This window comes from Sebastes umbrosus, chromosome 15 (assembly GCF_015220745.1).
Source record: "Sebastes umbrosus isolate fSebUmb1 chromosome 15, fSebUmb1.pri, whole genome shotgun sequence".
Taxonomy (NCBI): domain Eukaryota; kingdom Metazoa; phylum Chordata; class Actinopteri; order Perciformes; family Sebastidae; genus Sebastes; species Sebastes umbrosus.
The window spans coordinates 30,539,841-30,562,980 of NC_051283.1; the positions used below are offsets into that span (position 1 = coordinate 30,539,841).

A 23,140-nucleotide genomic window follows, 5' to 3' on the forward strand; every position below is an offset into this window, starting at 1 on the left:
AATCTGCTGTGACATTACACTGAAACAGCTGGACATCATCAACCATCCAAGCAACTAAAACACAACGCCTCCAGACAGAGGTTAGAATGTGCAAAAGATGCAGTGATGACAGTTTGTGTCATTTCAGGGCATTCTAAATCAAAATGTGTCACATTTGTTATGTGGTTGATGTAAAGAAAATGAACTACAACATGCAGGCTATGTAAAACAAAATAAAATAAAATAAATATATAACACATCATTACAACAAAAGTTGAAAAAATAAAAAGCCAGGACAATTAATAAAATGATTAAATATTAGAAATTAAAAATGAACGACTAGTCAGTCTATCAAATTTCATTTGTGACGTAGCTACAGTGTAGCATAAAATGTGATACATTTTATCACAATTATCCACACAGTATTGTAGATCATCTGCTGTGACATTACACTCAAACAGCTGGACATCATCAACCATCCACAAAGTCTCCAGAGGTTAGGATGTGCAAAAGATGCAGTGATGACAGTTTGTGTCATTTCAGGGCAGTCTAAGCCAAAATGTGTCACATTTGTTATGTAAAACAAAATAAAATAAAAAATATAAGCACATCATAACATGAAAAGTTGAAAAAAATAAAAGCCAGGACAATAAATAAAATGATTAAATATTAGACATTAAAAATGAATAACTAGTGAATCAAACGTCATTAGTGACGTAGCTACAATGTAGCATAACATGTGATACATTAATGTATCACGTATATCCCGCCCAACCGGGACACTCCGTACGACGTACCAAGCACACATAAAGAGACGGAGGCGGGGCTTACGCTGGCTCAACCAATCACGAAGCAGCACCAACCAAAACAGCTCGATTCAAATTCAAACGGCCTGGAGGCGCTGAAGCAGACACATCACTCTGAGTAACTCCTCTACAGCTCAGGTAAATGGTCTAATAACTTCACCTTATATGTATTTATTTATTCGTTCATATCGTTTTAATATTAGCTAACGTTCAAACAGCTAAGTTATCTAACTATCTAAGTGTTAGTCGGTGTTAACTGTTAGTTACAGGTCTAACGGTTAATCCAGTCGAGCTGATTTAGTATTTAGCATTAACAGCTAACGTTAGCTAGTAGTAGTCCTCAGGACAGAGAGTGGACCATGTAACGCTGCAGTCCAGTTAACGTTACAACATACATGCTGCAGTCCAGTTAACGTTACAACATACATGCTGCAGTCCAGTTAACGTTACAACATACATGCTGCAGTCCAGTTAACGTTACAACATACATGCTGCAGTCCAGTTAACGTTACAACATACATGCTGCAGTCCAGTTAACGTTACAACATACATGCTGCAGTCCAGTTAACGTTACAACATACACGCTGCAGTCCAGTTAACGTTACAACATACATGCTGCAGTCCAGTTAACGTTACAACATACATGCTGCAGTCCAGTTAACGTTACAACATACATGCTGCAGTCCAGTTAACGTTACAACATACACGCTGCAGTCCAGTTAACGTTACAACATACATGTTGCAGTCCAGTTAACGTTACAACATACATGCTGCAGTCCAGTTAACGTTACAACATACATGCTGCAGTCCAGTTAACGTTACAACATACATGCTGCAGTCCAGTTAACGTTACAACATACATGCTGCAGTCCAGTTAACGTTACAACATACATGCTGCAGTCCAGTTAACGTTACAACATACATGCTGCAGTCCAGTTAACGTTACAACATACATGCTGCAGTCCAGTTAACGTTACAACATACATGTTGCAGTCCAGTTAACGTTACAACATACATGCTGCAGTCCAGTTAACGTTACACCAGAGGACAGATGGTCATTTTGTAATGGGTTATGTATAAATAATTGTGATGTGTTTTGTGTTTTGTTTTTGTTTAGAGAATAAAGTCATAATATTATATAGTACTAATTTTACGTGTTATTTTATTTTTTTCTCGTAAAGTTACGATTTTATTCTCATAATATTACGACCACTTTTCCTCGTAATATTCTGACTTTATTGTGTAAATCTCAGATGTGTTTTCCCTCAATGTGGCCCTAATACTCCGTAGTACATTGTCTCTTTGGCCCTCACTGCATTAGACTTATAGACTATAAACTGTGTTACCTTCATCACAATGATCACATGATTTGAGGCTCCAGACAGATTTAATTTTTTTCTTGCCTAAAATGTCTCTTTTGATAGTAAAGGTTGCTGACCCCTGGTCCATGTTAACAGGATGTCTATTGTACTTTTTCTCAAACTGAGCTGCCTATGGATGCAAAATTAATTTCAATGCAAACTGACAATAAAGATGTATCGTAACGTTACATATTTTGGTTTAAGGGGTAACTAAACATCCCTAATGAAGCCCACATACTGCCACCATTTAAGTGAGAATATTTGAGTTAAAATGAAAGACTTATCTCTCATTTGAAGTGTCAATAATTTGTTTATACCAAACATGTATATATTCATGTTTTTATTGTTTAATTTGTCAAAAAAATACATATATATATATATATATATATATATATATATATATATATATACGTATATATATATATATATATAAAATACAAACCTGTTATATTCATCTCTTAGTTCTCAATAGCTAAAGCTCCTTCAATTTTCTCCACTCCTTTCCTATTACCTATAAATGACATTTGAAACAGGCGTGACCAGCCAAAAAATTATAGACGATATTATTCTTCAATGCTTGATCTTTCATGTGTTTTGTCTGTATCCTATGGTGTACTGCTTTTGGCATTTGAAATTGGCCAAAATTCTTGATCCAGCCAGCTGGTTGAACGTGCAGATGTTTTTATGAAGATTTCTGAAGACCATCTGATTTACAGGAGAAAAAAAACAAAACTTTGCAGTTTGGCATCATGAAGATAAGATTTAAGATTTCACTCACCAAATTTGAGGTGGATGTGGTTAACCTGCTAAAAGTAGTGAGCCAAAGTATAGCCGGTTGCCATAATATACTATAATATGCTCCTAAATGAGATTAGTGTGACAGAGATGTGTTCATGCTTGATGTTTGTTTCTGTGTTGTTCTGTTTTGATCATAATTTACCTCTTAACCCTCAACAGAACATGTCTCGCTTGCCAGTTAGTGCAAGCAAGAGGGTCCTTACAACCAGCAGCAGCAGCTCAGAGAATGGCCAAGACTATGCACCTGTTCAGGTTTGTACTAAAATCATCCACATCTTTTAATTTCATTGGCTTCACCAGTTATTCTCTGTCTGTCAGATTTATTCTGCTGCACCTCAAGCTGCTCTGTGTGTAGCACTGTAAAATAATCTGTTATCCAGCTCATACATTTCAGCACCCAGATGTTGGCCTATCACTTTTCCACATGAGATCTGAACAGAAAAATTAAGTTCTTCTCTTGGCCATGAAGCTGATTGTAATGTCGTAAACTCTTAAGGGCTGTTACACAATTACACGTACATGTACAATGTAATGTTAAAGGTTATGTTCTTGTCGTGGCGGTGTCAACGAGGTGTTGATCACAATTATGTTGACGATTATAATTTCTGGTGGTGCTGTATTGGATTCAGTTGTCAAGCATTAATGTTGTTGCATCTATAATGGGAGTCATCCATAGAGCCCATATGATAGACCTGGTAAACATTTCTGTTTGTAGGTGTACAAGAAAAAGTAGATTATTGTTATAGCCCAAAATATTGAATCATTGTTTTAATGCCGGTGTTGTTTTTTTGTGTTTGCAGAAGAAGATTCGCAGGGACCCAGATCCCGTCAAACCACAGGCAGCAGCTACAATCATTGGTGGCAGGCAGCCTGCTGTTGCAGCAACCAGGGCACCTGTTTGTAAGTTACTAGCTCAAACCTGACTTTTAGGTCCAATTCCAAACCACCCCCTACACCCTCTCCTTACCCACTTCCACTCCGTTTGCGCGTAAGCGTGGAGGGTCCGCCATATTAAGTGTCATCCCAAACCAATTAGTGGGGAGTGGAAGTCGGTTATGAAACCCTCCAACAGCGAGCCTACATCGATTCAGACTTATTAACCAGCCGGCCTCACTGACGACGTGCAACGCCGTTTTGTGTTTCACATGGAACACGCTCCAATGTCAGTTCTGTGCAACTACCGGTCCAAACATTTACTGTAAACTGCTCAAACTAAGATAGACATTTAATTTATTCTACTTTATTGTCATACAGACGTTATCAACTTAAAGTAAATAGATTGTATTTAAGATCAAATATACCCTGGTCTAGTCTAGAAAGCAGTAGACATGTTCATTTGATTGTAAAGTGTTGTATATTTATACATATATACACAGCATATTTATTATTCTTTACCCCTATCAGCAGCTATAACCCCATAATTTATTATAGTTTTTTCTTACTAAGTGTAACCAAACAAATATTGTTCAAGCTTGTGTATTGTTTTTATTTCTTGTGATCTATTATCTTGTTTTTATTTAAACAAAATATATACCTCTCTGTCTCACTTTGTCCCCCACACAGCTAGACCAGTCAGAGGTGTGGGAGCTGCCACCGTGGCTGTCGGTCCTTCCAGAGGTAAGATGAGCCGTCTGCTCGGGGATGGAGGAAAGTGCATAAGCTGTGATTTGTTCTTTTGTGTCAGGCCTTGTGTTCACAAAACCTTACTGCAGCAGAAATTGAGCATTACAGTTTTAGTTTATTATGGGTGTAATATATTAATATAGAGACAATATTTCATAAGTTGTATAGTTCACCAACCGGTAGCAAGAAAATACAGAAGTGCTTTGGATCCATCATAAACACAGGGTATTATTATTATTATTATTATTATTATTATTATTATTATTATTATTATTATTATTATTATTATTATTATTATTATTATCATTATCATTATCAAGGTAACAGATGAATGATTTTGACATGATTTCTTCTACATTGTTCGTCACTGCTTTTGTTTGTTCCATCAGGTGTCCTGAAACAATCTATAGCTTCAACTGCACCAAAGGGAGGCAACATGAAACAAACTGTTGCACCCACTGGCACAAAAGCAGGTGAGGAATCCACTCCACTTGGTTCCTTGTTCCTTAGTAAATTATGTCAAATCAAGTGAATTCATGTTTGGTTTAACGGCTGTATTTACAGAATACAGTAAATACAGCTCCCCCCCCCCCCAAATAAAATGATCATAATGAACGTGAGAGTGCACGCAGACAGGTCTGAATGAAATGACTGGACAGGCTTATTCCAGTCCTGACACAGACACAGATTGTTTTCTTTTTCTTGAGAACACTCTGAGGTCTGAATGGAACCGTCACACCTTTTGCTGATGCTGTTGTGTACAGGTGTGGGCGGGGCCACCAAGCGGTGCGCATGGGATCTGAAGGGCAAGGTCAACGACATGGAGGGTAAGATCCGTAACTACCAGACCAAGGTCAAATCTGTCAACCAGGAGAACGAGGTTCTGAGAGACACGATGGTCCAGAGCAAAACAAGAGTGGTTGAAATGGAGACAAATCTTGAGAGGCAGAGGCGCCAGATCAGGTACAGTACAAGGACCATTTCATTTGTAAAAATAAAATGAATCGATTTCACTGTCATCACATTGTAGTGTTACTAATGTTTGGACACCATTAAATTACCTTTCTGTTCTGTGATTTTTAGTGAGTACGAGGAGGAGCTGCAGGCATTGTCAGGAGTCCGGAATGAGTTGGAGAAAGTGTCTAGTGAGAAGAGCACTCTTGAAAAGGAGCTCTCCAACTTAGAGGGCAAATACAAGGTCATGGAGACTCTCCGGGACAGCCAAGAGACGGAGCTGCAAACTCTCAAGGTATAAAGTCTGCTGCTGGATAGCAGCTAATACTAGAGATGTCCCAATAACATTTTTTTTCTTTCTCACTACCGATTGTGATACCTGAACTTGCGTTATTGGCTGATACCGATCCGACACCAGCGCAATTTTTAAAAAATCAGCATTATTATTATTATTATTATTATTATTATTATTATTATTATTAAACAGCTGTTTACTACTGACCATGCGTTTCGTGTGATGCGTCTTAAAATGTTTTCAAAAATCAGTTTTCTTCTTCGCTGCCCTAAAACAGTAGTTATCCACGGCGACAGCACAGTGAAGGCTACTATTTTGGAGCTGCAAAGAATTGACTTCCAGTTAAACAAGTTGATTTTATTTCTAGGTTTATAAATTCTGGTATCGGATCGGTGCATAGAAGTTTGAAGATTATTTTAAAAACAGATATGTTGCTCAGATTTAAGATGAGAATTAACAGTATGCTTTTCGTCTGTCCGTCTTTCCTCTGCAGATGAAGCTTGCCGTACAGGAGTCAACTCTGGCCCGTCTGCAGGTGACCCTCAGAGACACCGAGGAAGAGGTCCGCTCTCTCAGCGACACTGTGGTCCAGCAGAAGGATGAGCTGCATGCCGGGGAGATGGAGCGCAGACAGCTCCACAATTCCATCCAGGAGCTCAAGGCAAGTTACAATGTGGTGGAACAGATCAACACAGCCCGGTGGACGGCACCATCAAAGTCCTTTCAGTAGCTAATCCATGGGCTGGGCTACGTAGTTCTATTCTAACTCTACTGAGGAAAACATTTGTTTTTTTTCCTTTTTTAATTTCTTTGCAATTATTTTTGTAGTGTTGTAAACACCAAAGCCAAACAAATGTTACTATTCTCTCTGACTAATGAGACTACTTTGTCCACCACCCTTTTCATGCAGGGCAATATCAGGGTCTTTTGCAGAGTGCGCCCCCAGGTGGAGGGAGGCCTCAGCAAGCACATTCAGCTCCTGACCAGCGACAACAAGGCGATCACACTGGCCAAAACAGAAGAGGTATACCACGTCTATAAATAAATAAAGGCATGTTTGTAGTTAAGGAAACAGTTTTTTTTCTAGCAGGCCACAGTAGCAAGTACTGATGTATTTACTGTCTAATCAGACATTTTTTTACATTGTAGAAAAGAAAAAATGGCAATATCTTCATGAGATGGATGTCACAGTTACCATAACAAACATGTCTCTCAACAGTACCACATCAAACTCACCTTAAAGAAGATGCCACATACTGATTTGAGTTGCATAAGCATATCTTAAACTACTAAAACTTAATTCTGCCCTTTTCTGCTTTTTAGTCCCACACAGGCAAAACTGCTGAGACTCAGAAGAATTACAACTTCAGTTTTGACCGGGTGTTTGGCCCCCAGGCTTTACAACAAGAGGTAAACAACATGTGCATATACATTTTTACAATATATAAAAGAGTCTTCAAGTTATGATTTTAAGATAAACAAAACACATGCATGTTTTGTAGCTGTTTCCTACCAGGGCAGGAAATTCATGGTGATTTTGTCAATTTGTTGTCAGGTCTTCGAAGAGATCTCGCTGCTGGTGCAGTCGGCATTGGACGGCTACAACGTCTGCTGCTTTGCTTATGGCCAGACAGGAAGCGGAAAGACGTACACCATGGAGGGAGACGAGTATGATGAGTGCAGAGGTGTAATTCCCAGAGCCGTGAAGCAAATCTTCAGAGCAGCAGAGAAACTGGGAGCACAAGGCTGGGAGGTTAGTGTGTAATGTCATGGATGTGAATACAAACAGGGAAGCAGGTCTTTCTATTCAAAATGAACTCTGTCTACATCAGTTAAAGCATTTTAAACCTGCAATTACTGATTTTTTTCTGGCCACTTTGGGACAGCAGAAACAAGTTGTGAACACAACATTGACATATCATCACCTTTTAAGTTGATGTGTGGAAACCGTTCAGTTGCTGATTTACGCATACAGCAGTTACAGAGCAACAAAATTACAGAGCCGGTAGAGGGGGATAATATTACGAGAAAAAACTCTGAATTTCCGAGTTTAAAGGCGTAAATTTACAAGAGAAAAACTAGAATATTCTCTGAGATTAAAGTAATAAATTCACGAAAAAAAAGTAAATATTCTCTGTGATTATAAAGTCATAAATTTGCGAGGAAAAAGTTCAGAAATTGTCTGAGATTAAAGTAATAAATTTACGTGAACATTTTTTAATATTCTCTAAGATTAAAGTCATAAATTTCAAGAGTAAACTAGAATATTCTCTGAGTTTATAACGTCATAAATTTGCGAGAAAAAAAAACGTGGAAAAAGAGTGTTTTTTTTTTTTTTTGGTCAAGGAACTCCACTCCACCGCTTGCCTTGTATTATACCTGCAGGGAAACCTGTTCAAATTATACTTTGCAATCAGACTTATCAATAAGTAGATACTAGTGATTTTAGCCCAGAATCACCATATTATCATAAGCGTCTGGACTTTGAAGAGACATCGCCGTGAATTGGTCCAATTCAGAAGAAAACAAAGTATTGATTTGGATGAGGTGATAGCTTTTGTGCATCAGGAACTACAATGCAATGGACAGATGCAGGGATATCACCATGTTCCATACTGTTGCACCTCCTCACTAACGTGTGGGTGTGGCATTCCCTGTTTACTATCTGTTGTGATGAGGTTGATCCAACCTTGCAAAGTGAACGGATGTGGTTCCTTGACCCAAAAAAGTTTTTTTTTCTTGTAAATTTCTGACAACACAATGTCACAATATAGTGCAAGACAGATGCACAAAGACAAGTTCATAGAGAGCAGTCCAGGCTGCCACATTGGGATCATTTTCACACTAGTGTGATTTCTACTGGAGCTTTTGGCACCCAGACTCTCACATCGGTGTAGATTCATGCTCTGTGTGCCACCGTTGACACCAGCCAACAAAACAAAGTGAAAGGGAACATTTTCATTAAATGTTGGAACCATTTCTGTTTTTTCCTCAGTTCTCCTTCACAGCGAGCTTTGTCGAAATTTACAATGAGACCCTGCGAGACCTCCTGTACACTGGCAAGGCCAGCAAGAGGCCCGAGCATGAGATCCGCAAGGCCACCAATAACGAGGTGACAATCACCAACCTCACATACGAGAAGGTCTGCAACGAGGATCAGGTACGCTAGGCTCATATATCAGTCACTCAAGTTACTTAACTGTTCAGTCATTCATTTTGCATGCAAAAAAAAATACTTATCATTAAAGATTAAATCAGTAAACAAGTACGATAAGCATGATCGACATATTAGCAGTTAACTATGAACATACCATGATATTTCTACCTTTGTAACTTTACAGTAGATAATCTCTATGATCCCCTCCCCCTGCCAGGTTCTCGGCCTGATCATGTTGGCGAATCAGAATCGCTCCACAGCCCAGACAGCCCAGAATGACCGCTCCTCTCGCTCCCATTCAGTGTTCCAGCTGGACATCGAGGGAGTGAATGTTGGCAGGGATGTCAAATGCAAGTGTGAGTATATTCCCGCTGATTATGCCCGTGTCAGAAATGTGGTTTCACTTGTGTATTTAGAATATCAAAACTCTTTGTTTAAGGTAGGTTTCTTGTTCGGTTGTCTAAAATCGCTGCAGTTTCTGCGTACGTGATCTATGTGCTCTTTTTATAATCTGATTTATAAGTTTCTTTTTGTTAAACCTGCATATGTATTTTGTGTTTTTTGTGTGTATAGCCACTCTGTGCCTGGTGGACTTGGCCGGCAGTGAGCGCATGCTGAAGAGTCAGTCTCAGGGTGACCGCTTTAAGGAGATGACTGCCATCAACGGCTCCCTCTCCAACCTGGGCATAGTCATCTCCGCACTGGCCAACAAGGTCTGTAAGCAGGAGCCCTTTCTGGCTGAAAGAGGATGTGAAGTCTAAAGGTCCTGACACACCAGGCCGACAATAAGCCGTAGGACAGTTTGGGGCCGTCGGTGAGCGTCTGCCGGCCTAGTTTTTTCCGTGCGTCTTCTCATTTTTCGGTCTTCCGGTTTCCCTTTTTGAATGACGAATACAGACTACCGCCGCCTGCTGGTGTGGAGAGTTATTTCCTCTCACGCAGGTGCAGAGAACGTACGTGGTAGTTGGCAGTCAGCTGTAGTCTTTGCGGTGTGTTTGAGTGCAACTTTTTGGCGAAGACAAAGGCGACGTGTGGAGATTCAACCGGTGGCCTTGGTCGCTGATAGTTCTTTGATATCGGCTTGGTGTGTCTGGGCCTTTAAGATGAATGCTTTATTTACAGCTTGCCTTTCAGTGTTCATTTAGTTTGTGACATAAACTGATTTTGTTTGTGTTCCAGGAGAGCTATGTTCCCTACAGAAACTCTAAGCTGACCTACCTGCTTCAGGGATGCTTGGGAGGAAATAGCAAAACGTGAGTTCTTGAACAACATACTGTAGTTTCAAGACATCAGTGGTCGGCTCCAACAGATGCTCTTTTATGTTGCGTCACCTGAGTTCAAGGCAGCAAACCACTCTTTTCAGTCATTTGTCCACAGTAAGAGGTTTTATCCAAAATTGAGAAGCTGATTTGACTGCATGTAAGCTCCGCCTCCATACAAGAGCTGTTGCCTCCCAAAGCAGAGCAGACTAATTATGACTTTACTGATCTTTGGTATTGGTTTGCTGGTTTTAAATTCTCACCCAGGTAAACGTATTTAGGAGAGGAGATCATTCTGAGTTATTCTAATGAGTTTATTTGTGTTTTTTCTCATCCCAGGCTGATGTTTGTGAACATCGCCCCAGAGCCAGACAGCTTTGGGGAAACCCTAAACTCCTTGAGGTTTGCCAGCAAGGTCAGTGCATCTATGATTGTGGTTAATCATGACATGAGTACATTAATCGCGTGATGTGAAACTGTAGATTAATGTGAACTTCATTGTAAAGTTAAATTAACTTTATTAGCTGAAGAAGTACAAGATAAGCTCTTTAAGTTAAAGTAAATACAGTAGTTCCTGTTGTAAAAATGCTCCCAACTAGCAATGTTAAACAAATATATTTTTAAAGTCTTCATCATCAGGTTACCTGTTTCCTTGACCCACAGCTTTATTTTGCTTGTAACACTGTTACAGTGTAATTGTTTATAATTTTCTCATGATTACGACTTTGTGATTTCTGACATGCGATGTTTTCTCTTTGCTCTCTTTACAGGTGAACGACTGTGTCATTGGTACCGCAAGCGCCAACAAGAAATAGAGCGAAGTGCTTCAAAAAAAACTCGGTTCTTACCACTTTTACCGTTATCTATGTTATCTATGAAATGTTCAGTATAATTGTTTCCCATGCCTTTTGACTTACACTTTGTGCTGTTTGGGCACATTATGGTGCCAATCGGTAAGAACCAAAAACTGAAATCCTTTTTGTATATGCTCAGGGCTTTGATTAGTGATCACTAACACAGCCTTTTAAACATTTCTATGCTTTTATGTAAATCAAGTGGATGTGTACATATGCATGTTTCTAGTTAGTGTTTTTATATATACTCTTTAAGGGTCCTTAACTGATGAGGAAATTCTCTAGTTGAGACATTTAATCTCCATTGGACATGTCAGTGTGTAGCATTTAGGGGCATCTATTGGCATAATTGGAATATAATATTAATAAGTATGTTTTCTTTTAGTGTATAATCACCTGAAACTAAGAATCGTTGTGTTTTCGTTACCTTAGAATGAGCCGTTTTTATGTATATAGGGAGCGGATCCTCTCCATGGAGCCGGCCGCCATCGTAGGTCTCCGACACGCTCGGCACACGGGAGAAGCTTCAGTCGGTTGCAATCTGCAACCTCACCGCTAGATGCCGTCAAATCCTACACACTGCTCCTTTAATGAAAGGACCCATATTATTCCGATTTATATATTTTAATTATTTTCAATTTACATATGGTGTGTTTTGTATAACTTGCACAATAATTTCAAATAAATAGTTTGGTTAAACTGATACTGTTATATTTTTCTCAGTTTTTCTTGACTTTTGGTGATAAACGGTCATTGTTAGTTTTCGATCCTGCTGGCCCAACATGATGTAATAATAAAGACAGTAGATGGGCAACTTGTATTTCTTGTGTTGCTTTATGTTTATTCCATACAATTGTTGTTAATTCTTTCATAAACATAAAGCATGTTATGGCAAATCTTGTTTACATTACTGAAACCTTTTTCCAAACCAAACTACAGGGTTTTACCTTCTTTTGAATTCTTTTGTTCTACTTTCCAGGCAAATGACTTCAGTGTCATTCGATTACAGTATGGTAGTTATGATTTATGTTTATACATCAACCCCTGAGGACAAAATAATAAACAAGATGAACTTATGGTTGGTTATATACAGTACATTCCTTAGACTTTATATATTAAAGTGGCAAAGGATGGATGTCCATAATGTCCCATCAGTCAATGTTTGCTTCAGTCTCAGGCGTGTATACATTGGACGTGATGATGATGCACTTTGCTTGTCAGCATCATATAATCATCCTTTTTATATACAGTATTTCATCCATTTGTTGTATTTAAATACAGTATGACATTAAAGAAGATTGATGGATATTAAAGCAGCAGTGGTTAGAAATGGATATGAAATATGATTAAAAACGTATTTTTATAAAAAACATCACTATATCCTGACAGTAGTACATGAAACAGGTAATCTGAAAAGAAAATTGTGTGCCTCGGTGTCCTCCGGTGCTCCTAACGGCATCTGCATGATTTCACAGACTGGAGGAAAACAACCAATCAGAGCCGAGCTGGAGCCTTGCCTCAACTAGGCAACGTTGATCAAATAAACGTTCTCATTCTACAGCTAAACCGTGCACTACAAGACGTTTATGAAAACATTTGAGGAGAGAAATAGACATTACAGTACCAGAATATTGATTCATATTTGATCAGTGCTGCCTAGTTTGACAGTTTGATTGGGGTTCATGAATGATTGACAGCTGCCTCCCGTTGAATGAACAGCCAATAGGAACGCTCTCTCTCTCTGAAATGACCTGTGATTGGTCAAAGTCTCCCGTCACGGGCTAGATGTTCTAAAGCCTGAAAACAGAGCCATGAGGAGGAGCAGAAGTCTAGTTTTCTCTCAGAACACTTGAATTACAATATGCCTAAATCTTATTATGGTATGTTTGCCCAATGATGCCAAAAACATTCTGCCACTTTAAAGGTCCCATTTTGTAAAAAGTGAGATTTTTTAAATTTTTTATTATAAAGCAGGTTTAAGTTATATATAAATACTGTTAAACTATCAAAACCCTCAATCCACAGAGAAATACACACAGCCCGTATTCAGACACTGCGTTTGAAACAAGCCGTCAGAATTTCTGTCCATTTGTGATGTCACAAATATACAATATATATGTAATATAGACCATTACACGGTTTTAAACGTAAACATTCTAAATATGTCCCAGTTTATTTCCTGTTCCGGTGAATGTAAATGACATCAGCTGACAGGAAGTAAACATGGACCCAAACTTGCCTGGCAACGCAATTCCGTTGAAATTGGCTAAAACGGAGCGTTTCAGACAGAGGGTGAATACAGGTATATTCAGGCAGACAGTATGAGGAAAATAAAGTTGTTTTTTTTTAACATTGCAGCATGTAAACATGTTCTAGTAGAAACACAAAATACAAGTATGAACCTGAAAATGAGCACGATATGGGACCTTTAAAGCCTGAAAACAGAGCCATGAGGAGGAGCAGAAGTCTAGTTTTCTCTCAGAACACTTGAATTACAATATGCTGAAAGGTTATTATGGTATGTTTGCCCAATGATGCCAAAAATATCCTGTCACTTTAAGTTGACATCTATTAATCGTTTATACAATAAAACATCACAAAACAGAGAAGTTTTTGCCCAATGATGCAAAACATATTCTGCCTACTGCAGGTTTAAATGTTCAAATGCATTTTATCCAACATATATATATATAGTGCATGTGTCAATCATTTTGAGAGATTATTTGGAATAAAGATAAAAAAAAAAAATGAAAATGAATTTCTTAATATTTTAAATCAATCTTCAGTTGTCTACAGTGACTGTTATGATCAATATTAAGGCTGTATTTAAATGTGACTGTTCCATTGTTTATTTGATGTAATTTGTGTCGGCTGAAGTCTGGCTCGTCTGTCTGGAATCCTCTTAAAGGGGACGCGTCTCTGTCTGCAGGAACACATCACATCAGATCACATCAGATCACATCAGATGGGAAGAAGATCCTCTAGAAATGCTCCCCAGACTCCAGGGCCTGGATAAACCTGCAGGACTCAGACTGTAGCTGTGAGGGCTGCAGGCTCCACTAAACACGGTCAGTGTGAATGTCTGCAGAGGCTCATGTTGTTTTTCTGCAGCTCTGCAGCCGTCTGAGCTCAGCTAAGCTATCTAGCAGGCTAGCAGGCTCTGTCACTGTTTTCTCTGGCTGCTGGGTGAAAGCAGAAGAAGACAACCAGCTGCAGCAGCTGTTCACAACACCACCAGCTCCAATGCTCTGCACATTGTAGCAACTAAAAGTGTGTTTGTCCTCCAGCTGTTGCTCTAATAACAGCTGTAAAGTGGTGTGGTCATGTATGTCATGTGGGCTATTTTATGTCCATTAAAGGGACTCTATGTAAGAATCAGAATGTCTTCTTAACAGCGACACCTGTGGCCGTTAAGTCAATCAGCGTCCTGTTGCTGGCGCTTGTGCTCGCTCTACATAGACATGAAGGAGCATCGCTCAACACAGTGAGGAGACACACGTCAGCTAAAAGCACAATATCACTCTATATTTCAGCTGCTTGGCAGTAATGTTAGCTGACCAGACCAAGGTCTCTCCATGAATCAATACTGATCCTAGTGTTGGCTTTTCCTGCTTCAGCCTCCCGACCGCGGCCGGAGGGAACAGGGGAGACGCCGGAGTTTTGGTCGGAGACGATAACGTTTCTCTCTGCAGAGCCCCGTCACTTCACAAGACACGGGAAACCTCTGTTGGTCTGGAGGAGCTGCAGCAGTTATTTCTGCACAAACGTCCACTGAACATTCACTAGATATTCTCAGAGCTAAACTAACTCTTCTGCAGTGTGGAGTGAGCAGCATGCACGTGAGAGGTGGAGCGACAGAGAGAGAAGGAGCGCGGTGTGTGAGTGAAGGCAAGCAGAGGAGCAGAGTACAGCAGGGACTCCGGCCCTGGAGACCAAAGCTACGGTCTCCCCCGCGTCCTCCGACCGCGGCCAACACTGTTTTGCAACCGGGCTTCACTAGATACAACTTTGCGGTTTTGTTTCCTCCGTGTAGTTTGTGTTGGAGTCTGATGGTACGTGTCCACAGGGAGTCTGAACAGCGTAGCCGCACACGAGCGCGCATATGCGAGTGCGCATGGGAAACCGACCGGTAGATTTATACGTGTAAAAAGTTACAAACAGTCCCTTTAATTCATTTTTTTTGTCCTCAGTAAAAGTACATAAATACTCTGAGCTTTTCAGAACTATCATTATGTTGTCAAAGTGTGTGCAGGGACAGACTCATATAATCCCCACACAGTGCAGCAGGACATGCAGGACATGTTCCAGTGTGCAGCTTGTGGCTGACATGATGCAGTAGCAGTATATATATAGGGAGGGCTGGCTGCACGAAGACACACTGTGGCTGAGATCTAACAAAGACACTTCAAAATAGACACTTGAGGTTTTCAGTTGCACTTCTAGACTGTAGTAGTGGGACCAATCTGCAGTGTATTCTGGGTAAATCAATCAAGAGCCTTTTCTAAAGTAGCAGCATGTGCACAACACAGCCAATCAAGTCAACCGCTTCCTTGATTGGCCACTGCACCCTAAATACAGAATACAGATGTGATTACTCACTTAATCACAATATTCATCTGTTTTACTGTTTGAGAATTAGTCATTAACCTTGAATTACAGTTTTTATATGAGTTCTTTATGTTTGCTCAAAAAGGGGGCAGCTTCTGGACTTTAAAGGTTATGTATGTTCATATTATGTTCATTTTCAGGTTCATATTTGTATTTTGTGTTTCTAGTAGAACATGTTTACACAAACTTTATTTTCCTCATATTGTCTGCCTGAATATACCTGTATTCACCCTCTGTCTGAAACGCTCCGTTTTAGTGCATTTCAACGGAATTGCGTTGCTAGGCAACAGTTTGGGTCCATGTTTACTTCCTGTCAGCTGATGTCATTAACATAGAATGTTTATGTTTACGTACAGCAGCTATTCTGATGATTGATTAATGATTTGTTTTGAGTCATTCTCTAAGACAAAAAGCCTCTGATTGCAAATCCTCCAATGTGAGGATTTGCTGCTTTTCTCTGTTTTATATCATCGTATTCTAAATAATAATAATAATAGGATATAGTGACCGTTTTATAAAAATAACTTTTTTTAAATAGGATTTTTAAAATACCTTAAATTCATAATACTGCATGTATTACCACTACAAAGCATTTAATAAGTAAAAAAATAAATAGTTGAGAATGGCAGTCATGAGACATTTAGTGTGTGGTGGTGCATTATATTTAGAGATCGCAACACGGCCCTTATGATTTTCTTTTATCTCACATCCCAGCGACAGTGGCCTGGACAGATTCAGCCGTAACAAACCAGGAAGCAGCAGTCAAACTTAATCTAAAATTGTTATTTTATTGCCAGTCATGAAAGTTTTTCTACCACCTAGATGCAGTCCCTGCCCATGGAAGTGGGAAGCAGCAGCAGCAGCAGCTCAGCTCCCAGCGACACATCTGGCCCGGTGGTGCAGGTGTGCTTCCCCAGCGCTCAGGCCTCGGTGCTGGACAGCCTGAACCGGCAGAGAGAAGAGGGCAGGCTCTGTGACCTCTCCATCCACGTCCAGGGACAAGTGTTCAAAGCCCACCGCTGCGTCCTGGCCGCCTCCTCGCCCTACTTCCATGACCAGGTGGGAGTGTTGTGCTGCTGACGCTTTCTAATCAGTATGATCACATAAAAGCTTCATGGAGTCTAAAGTCCAGAGTCATATTCATCCATCTCTGATCTGGAGCATGCCGAAAATATGCCTTCAGAGGCAGATTCAGAGGCATGAAACCTCCCGTACGTGTTGCTTATATTTGAGCTTTTGTTTTGAGTTTTGTAGGAGCTGTCTCAAGTTTAGGACCTTTGACAGTTTGGTTTAGCCAGACTCTGCATAGAAGATACTGAGACACAATAATGTATGTGACTATGAAGTTTATTAACATCAAAATAAAAGGTTATTGCCGTGCCAGGCTACAGCGGGGTACAGAGCTTCAGAGAGCCGGGGATGAGAGAGAGCGGTCGTGTATATATTTATTATTGGAAATCAATTAACAACACAAAACAATGACAGATATTGTCCAGAAACCCTCACAGGTACTGCATTTAGCATAAAACAATATGCTCATCATCATTCATAAATGAATAACTGTATTATTGTGATATATCTCCATCCATCCTCAGGTACTACTGAAGAACATGTCTACAGTCTCCATCCCGGCAGCAATGGACCCGCTGGCGTTTGAGAGCGTGCTGAGCTGCGCCTACACCGGTCAGCTCCGGATGTTGCGCGAGGACATCGTCAACTACCTCACGGTGGGCAGCGTCCTGCAGATGTGGCACATCGTGGACAAATGCACGGAGCTGCTGAAGGAGGGCCGGGCTGCAGCGGGAGGAGGGAGCAGCGGAGGAGGCGGTGGCGTGCAGGACGGCGTCGGAGGAGGAGACGGAGGGTCAGCCAACCTCGGATGCAGCAGCAGCAATGGTGACGGCGTCGCAGGCGGGGGTGATGGAGTCGGTAGCGACGGCGGTGCTGGTGGCGGTCAAGCCCAGGTGGTAGGGTCCAACGAGCCCCAGCGTGCCTCCCAAGCTCCCAGCCGGCCGTCGGTGAGCGAGAGCCAGTCTCCCAGCAGCACCAACTATTTCAGCCCCAGGGACGGGAGCAGCTTCGGAGGGAGCGGTGCCACCGCAGCGGGGGCCTCAGCGGACGGAGGCGGGGCGAGCAACACCCCCAGCTACTGCACGCCATCGGGAGGAGAGGAAGCCTTCCTTATCGAGGAAGAGGAGGAGGAAGTCGAGGAGGAAGAGGAGGAGGTGTTGTACCACCAAAGGAAGAGAGGAAGAGGAGGAGGCAGTGGGAGGAGGAAGAAAATGAGCTCAGTGTCAGAGCAGGAAGTTGGGGTCAGCGACAGCTTTGGCGTTTCTTCTTATCAGGTGAGGTGACTCTAACGCACCTTTAAACTAATCTCAAAACCTGAATTCGTTTTATTTTCATTCCCGCAGTCATGAAGCAACTTCTAAAGAGGAAACGCCTGCTCCTATTTTATTCTTCATGTTTGGTTTTCTCGTTGGCAATATGAAAACCCCCGAAGATGTTATATAATAGGTAGGGCTGTCAGTTGATTAAAAAATGTAATCGTGATTAATCAGGAGATTTGTCAAGTATTTAAAACTCTTATCAACATGGGAGTGGACAAATATGCTGCTTTATGCAAAATGTATATATATATTTATTATTGTAAATCAATGAACAACACAAAACAATGACAGATATTGATCCAGAAACCCTCACAGGTACTGCATTTAGCATAACACAATATGCTCCAATCATAACATGGCAAACTGCAGCCCAACAGGCAACAACAGCTGTCAGTGTGTCAGTGTGCTGACTTGACTATGACTTGCCCCAAACTGCATGTGATTATCATAAAGTGGGCGTGTCTGTAAAGGGGAGACTCGTGGGTACCCATAGAACCCATTTACATTCACATATCTGGAGGTCAGAGGTCAAGGGACCCCTTTTGAAAATGGCCATGACAGTTTTTCCTCGCCAAAATTTAGCGTAGGTTTGGAGCGTTATTTAACCTCCTTCATGACAAGCTAGTATGACATGGTTGGTACCGATGGATTCACCAGGTTCTATAGTTTACTATGAAACCAGTAACAACCTAAAAATCCCATGTTGCGTGAATGCTTTAAAGAACTTAGTGGCGTTAAAACAAATTTGCGTTAATTATCGCGTTTTCTTTGACAGCCCTAATGAAATTAATTTTATTACAATATTTAAAAAATATTGAAAAGCATGGATGGAATTGCAAAATCAACATTGCAATTGTACTCACGTTGCCATATTCATTTGAAGTGATCAGGAGCTCTGTTCTAGCATGAGGAAGATTCTGTATCCAAAATGTAGTATTACTATTTATATTTATTTCCTCATCATTTAATGTGGTTTAAACTCGGCCTTGGTCCTTCTCAGGTCACTGTAGGGTTTATGGAACACTTTTGATATTGATATTCTGAAAACATAATTTTTCCATGACAACAAAGACTAGATATCCCTCAGTAAGTGTATTATAACATGCAACATCTCAACTGAAAGGATGGGGAGCACTCTGCGTTGCCGCTGCAGAAGCGTCCTGCCTACAGCCAGCCCAGCATCATGCCTCGTAAACAGTGGGTGGTGGTGAAAACCGAACGCATGGAGGACGACGACCTCATCGTGGTGTCCGGGGAGGACGAAGGAGAAGACGAGGAGGACGAGGATGAGAGGGAGATGGAGCTGGCCAGAGAGAGGGAGAGAAGCGACTTCAACATCTCCAACGTCAGGAGCCTTCAAGCTGATCTGGGAGGCAGAGCGGAGAGCGACATGGACTCACAGGTGAGCTGAAGACTTTTCACGTGATTATAACATCATTCAAAATATTCTGATTCTGTTTTTGTTCTTGGAAAGATGAGACAGCAAACTGGTGTAGAGTGTGTTTTTATACCACCAAGGGGTGCCTAAGTTGATGAAATATACTGTAATGTATATATTTTTATTAGGACTGTCAATCGATTCAAATATTTAATCAACATCGCAAATGAATCGCACATCGTTTAAAATGTACCTCAAAGGGAGATGTGTTAAGTATTTAATAGTCTTATCAACATGGGAGTGGACAAATATGCTGCTTTATGCAAATGTATATATATATTTATTATTGTAAATCAATTAACAACACAAAACAATGACAGATATTGATCCAGAAATCTTCACAGGTACTGCATTTAGCATAAAACAATATGCTCCAATCATAACATGGCAAACTGCAGCCCAACAGGCAACAACAGCTGTCAGTGTGTCAGTGTGCTGACTTGACTATGACTTGCCCCAAACTGCATGTGATTATCATAAAGTGGGCATGTCTGTAAAGGGGAGACTTGTGGGTACCCATAGAACCCATTTACATTCACTGATCTGGAGGTTAAAGGTCAAGGGACCCCTTCGAAAATGGCAATGACAGTTTTTCCTCGCCAAGATTTAGCGTATGTTTGGAGCGTTATTTAACCTCCTTCATGACAAGCTAGTATGACATGGTTGGTACCGATGGATTCTTTAGGTTTTCTAGTTTATTATGATGCCAGTATCTTCACTCTAGCTTTAAAACTGAGCCCAAGTTGCGTTAATGCATTAAAGAAATTAGTGGCGTTAAAATGAATTTGCGTAAACACATTATTATCGTTTTCTTTCTTTGTCATCCTTAAAATCCCTTGGTGTTGTGTACCTTTTCAAATACCGATTGTAGTGCCCAGATGTGGATGTAAACTGCAACTTGACTTGTTGGCGGAGGCGTACAACCACGAGACGGTAATTTTAGTTTAACATAGAAACCTTTCTAGATTCATGCAGCATCACGCGTGTCTGTCCAACATGCAGGAGCTGAGGACTCTGAGAAGTCTGGGTAAAATCACTGAAAAGTATTTCTCAGTTTGTCCTGATGCAGCATTCTACATGAACATTCATCACGGATCTAACCCCTCCTCTGTCTGTCTGTCTCCAGGTGGACTACTGCCACTCTTCAGAAGACTACCTCAAGTTTGAAGGCAGTTTAATGGACCAGACTTTAGCTCAGCACCTTCATGACAGCGCAGCAGGTCAGAACCAGAGCACTAACCGCGCCGTGTCCGCCCTACTGGGCCAGGTCCAGTCTGCGGCCTCGGCCCGGGCCCAGCTCTTCCCCCTGGACATGCAGGGGAACCAGATCCTCCTCTACAGCCAGGCCTCCGGACTCTCTCTGGACACTGCCCCCCCTCCCCTGGGGATGCCGGGCGGTATGATCGGCGGAGCCTCTTTCAAAGGCCCCGGTCTGGAGCACGGTGCGGTCCACCTGTCGGTGCAGGGCGGTCTGGGAGTCGACGGCATGGACGGCGGGGGGATCGGAGGTGGAAGCGGGAGTGGTGGCAGCAACGGCGCCGGGGGTTCTGGGAAAGTGTTTATGTGCCACTGCGGTAAGACCTTCACCCACAAGAGCATGAGGGACCGCCACATCAACATGCACCTGGACCTGAGGCCCTTCCACTGCCCCGTCTGCGCCAAGAAGTTCAAGATGAAGCATCACCTCACGGAGCACATGAAGACGCACACGGGCCTCAAGCCGTACGACTGCCTCGGCTGCGGCAAGAAGTTCATGTGGCGCGACAGCTTCATGAGGCACCGCTCGCACTGCGAGAGGCGCAGCGGGATGGGAGAGGGCGGCGAAGGCGGGAGCGGCGGCGAGGGAGGGAGAAGAGGAGGAGGTGGAGGCGAGGATGGGTCGGATTTGATTTCCTCCCCTCACCTCCTTCTGTCTGCGGGGGAGGGAGGACATGGCGGTATTCTGGGAGGAGGAGGAGGGAGAGGAGGAGTGGCTGTTTCTTCTCCACATCTTTCCGGCGGTGTTCTGTCGCCGCATCACGCCGGCGTCTCGGCAACAGGAAGTAGCAGCAGTAACAACAGTAACAGCAGCAGTGCTGCTCTGGGCCACAACATGGCCGCCGCGGGGGCGCTTCTAGGGGTCGTCTCCCAGGGTCCCGGTCAGGGATCGGGGATGTTTGCCGGTCTAGGGTTGGGTCGAGGTGTGTGTGATGAAGACGTGTGTGAAGTCGGTGCCAACGATAGTAGCGTGACTTAAGTGTGTGTTATGTCCAACGGGCGCCTCTTTCTCCACGCTTCTCCTTCCTGCTGCTGTTTTTACAATAAAGTCAACTTGGAAGAAACTCTCTCAACTGCCAAAACTCAACATTTCAAACAGGAAGTGCGTACTTTGTCACGAGTGGAGGCGAAGCTCCCGTTGGACCTGCAAGTGTTTATAGAGAAATGGGACTTTGAGATTCCAGTCGGCTGCTCTGCCGTGGAGTTTGCCGTCGTGCTGCATCTCAAATCAACCGCAATTCTTTTGGAAACTTGCCTCCAAAAAGTGGCCTCATTAAAAGAAACGGACCTCTTAGTCTCAGTGAGTAAGCTATTGTTTTAAATATAAAGTTTATTTTTTTGTTTTTTTTGCAGAAGAATGCTTTGAGAGGAAACCAAAAATGAAGAGACATAACTGTTTCTGTCTGTGGCAACATTATAGTATCAGTAGAGTTAAAAAAACAAACAAATGGCTGTTCTAAATTGCTGTGATTTTCTGCAGTATTGTATTGTAACGTATCACCGTCATGTGATTTAAAAAAAAAAACAACAACACATCTGCAAGAGAAAAACGTACATAACTCACAGTTCATCCCGCTGAGAAAAGAAGAAGCTGAAGTTTCAGATTAGTGGGTTTTTATCTCCATCTTTCCGTCAGCGTCCCGTGTGACGGACTAACTGTCGGTACTGCCATGTTGTTTTAGATGAGCTCAAACTGGATCACAGTAAAAGGCACAATCATTTATCGTCATCACAAGGGAAGCCTGACAGATCCCAGACATGTACGGGGAGATCTATTTACCAACCTGTACAGCCGCTGAGCTCCAGCCTCGTTCAGATTACTTTTTTCAAAACGTCATGTTTCGTTGTCGAAGTAGCAAAAGAAGAAGTCTTTTTTTTTTTGATAGGGTCCACACAAACACAGACACTACCTGTAACCGATAAGCTCAACACTTCCCCTCCGGCAGGAGGCGATCAGCAGAAGCTGCTTTCACGTTCTTGTTGTTCACAGAGTTCTCGTGCTTTGAGAAGTATATTATTACTGTAAATATATAGAAGTATATGTCGTTTCTACTCATCAGACCTGAAACAAACACTAACTTGTGATCCTGATGCGTTTTCGCTGCCGTCTAGTCTGCTTTGGAAGGAGTTAATCAGTAGTAGGGAGAGTGTTTGAAACTCATCTTAACCTTCAGTGCATCTCTTCGGTAGTTCAATGAAGAGCATTTAAAGCTAGCAACGGTAGCTGGTGGTCTTATCGAAGCTATACAGTGTATAGTGTGTTTACAAGTGAACCTCCTCTGAACGCTCGACTCAATAGAAGTTATGGACCCAAATGAAAAGAGAGTCTCTTTTTTCAGTAGCTGTTATGCACACAAAGAA

The 23,140-nt window shown here is 41.7% G+C and overlaps 3 protein-coding genes across 9 annotated transcripts in view; 2 read left to right on the forward strand and 1 right to left on the reverse strand.

The window, feature by feature from the left end:
- The window catches only part of LOC119503121 (H-2 class I histocompatibility antigen, Q9 alpha chain-like), a 114,004-nt gene that overhangs the window by 49,415 nt on the left and 41,449 nt on the right, over window positions 1-23,140 (reverse strand). The window lies entirely within an intron of this gene.
- On the forward strand, window positions 793-11,982 carry kifc1 (kinesin family member C1). 5 transcript variants are annotated; one of them, XM_037794640.1, is made up of 18 exons: window positions 793-923; window positions 3,104-3,196; window positions 3,745-3,844; window positions 4,508-4,561; window positions 4,957-5,040; window positions 5,332-5,530; window positions 5,651-5,816; window positions 6,310-6,477; window positions 6,727-6,840; window positions 7,140-7,226; window positions 7,372-7,569; window positions 8,812-8,976; window positions 9,191-9,329; window positions 9,547-9,686; window positions 10,153-10,226; window positions 10,572-10,647; window positions 11,003-11,091; window positions 11,519-11,982. In XM_037794640.1, the coding sequence occupies exons 2-17, from the start codon at window positions 3,107-3,109 to the stop codon at window positions 11,045-11,047; spliced, it is 1,899 nt and encodes a 632-aa protein (XP_037650568.1). In that variant the 5' UTR covers window positions 793-923; window positions 3,104-3,106; the 3' UTR covers window positions 11,048-11,091; window positions 11,519-11,982. The 5 variants fall into 5 exon arrangements, with proteins under 5 accessions (XP_037650568.1, XP_037650567.1, XP_037650570.1 ...); XM_037794639.1 differs by having other exon boundaries at window positions 11,543-11,982; XM_037794642.1 differs by having other exon boundaries at window positions 11,003-11,072; window positions 11,543-11,982.
- zbtb22b (zinc finger and BTB domain containing 22b) lies at window positions 13,984-22,293 on the forward strand. Its single transcript, XM_037794623.1, has 5 exons — window positions 13,984-14,154; window positions 16,517-16,753; window positions 17,290-18,039; window positions 19,208-19,486; window positions 20,649-22,293. The coding sequence occupies exons 2-5, from the start codon at window positions 16,517-16,519 to the stop codon at window positions 21,756-21,758; spliced, it is 2,376 nt and encodes a 791-aa protein (XP_037650551.1). The 5' UTR covers window positions 13,984-14,154; the 3' UTR covers window positions 21,759-22,293.

Excerpts from the sequence above, each read along its gene's own strand:
- kifc1 (XM_037794638.1), top strand. The coding sequence starts at position 3,107 with ATGTCTCGCTTGCCAGTTAGTGCAAGCAAGAGGGTCCTTACAACCAGC. Across the intron at positions 5,041-5,331 it reads ACCCACTGGCACAAAAGCAG|GTGTGGGCGGGGCCACCAAG; the intron begins GTGAGGAATCCA and ends TGTTGTGTACAG. Across the intron at positions 5,531-5,650 it reads AGGCAGAGGCGCCAGATCAG|TGAGTACGAGGAGGAGCTGC; the intron begins GTACAGTACAAG and ends TGTGATTTTTAG.
- zbtb22b (XM_037794623.1), top strand. The coding sequence starts at position 16,517 with ATGCAGTCCCTGCCCATGGAAGTGGGAAGCAGCAGCAGCAGCAGCTCA. Across the intron at positions 16,754-17,289 it reads CGCCCTACTTCCATGACCAG|GTACTACTGAAGAACATGTC; the intron begins GTGGGAGTGTTG and ends ATCCATCCTCAG. Across the intron at positions 18,040-19,207 it reads TTGGCGTTTCTTCTTATCAG|GATGGGGAGCACTCTGCGTT; the intron begins GTGAGGTGACTC and ends CTCAACTGAAAG.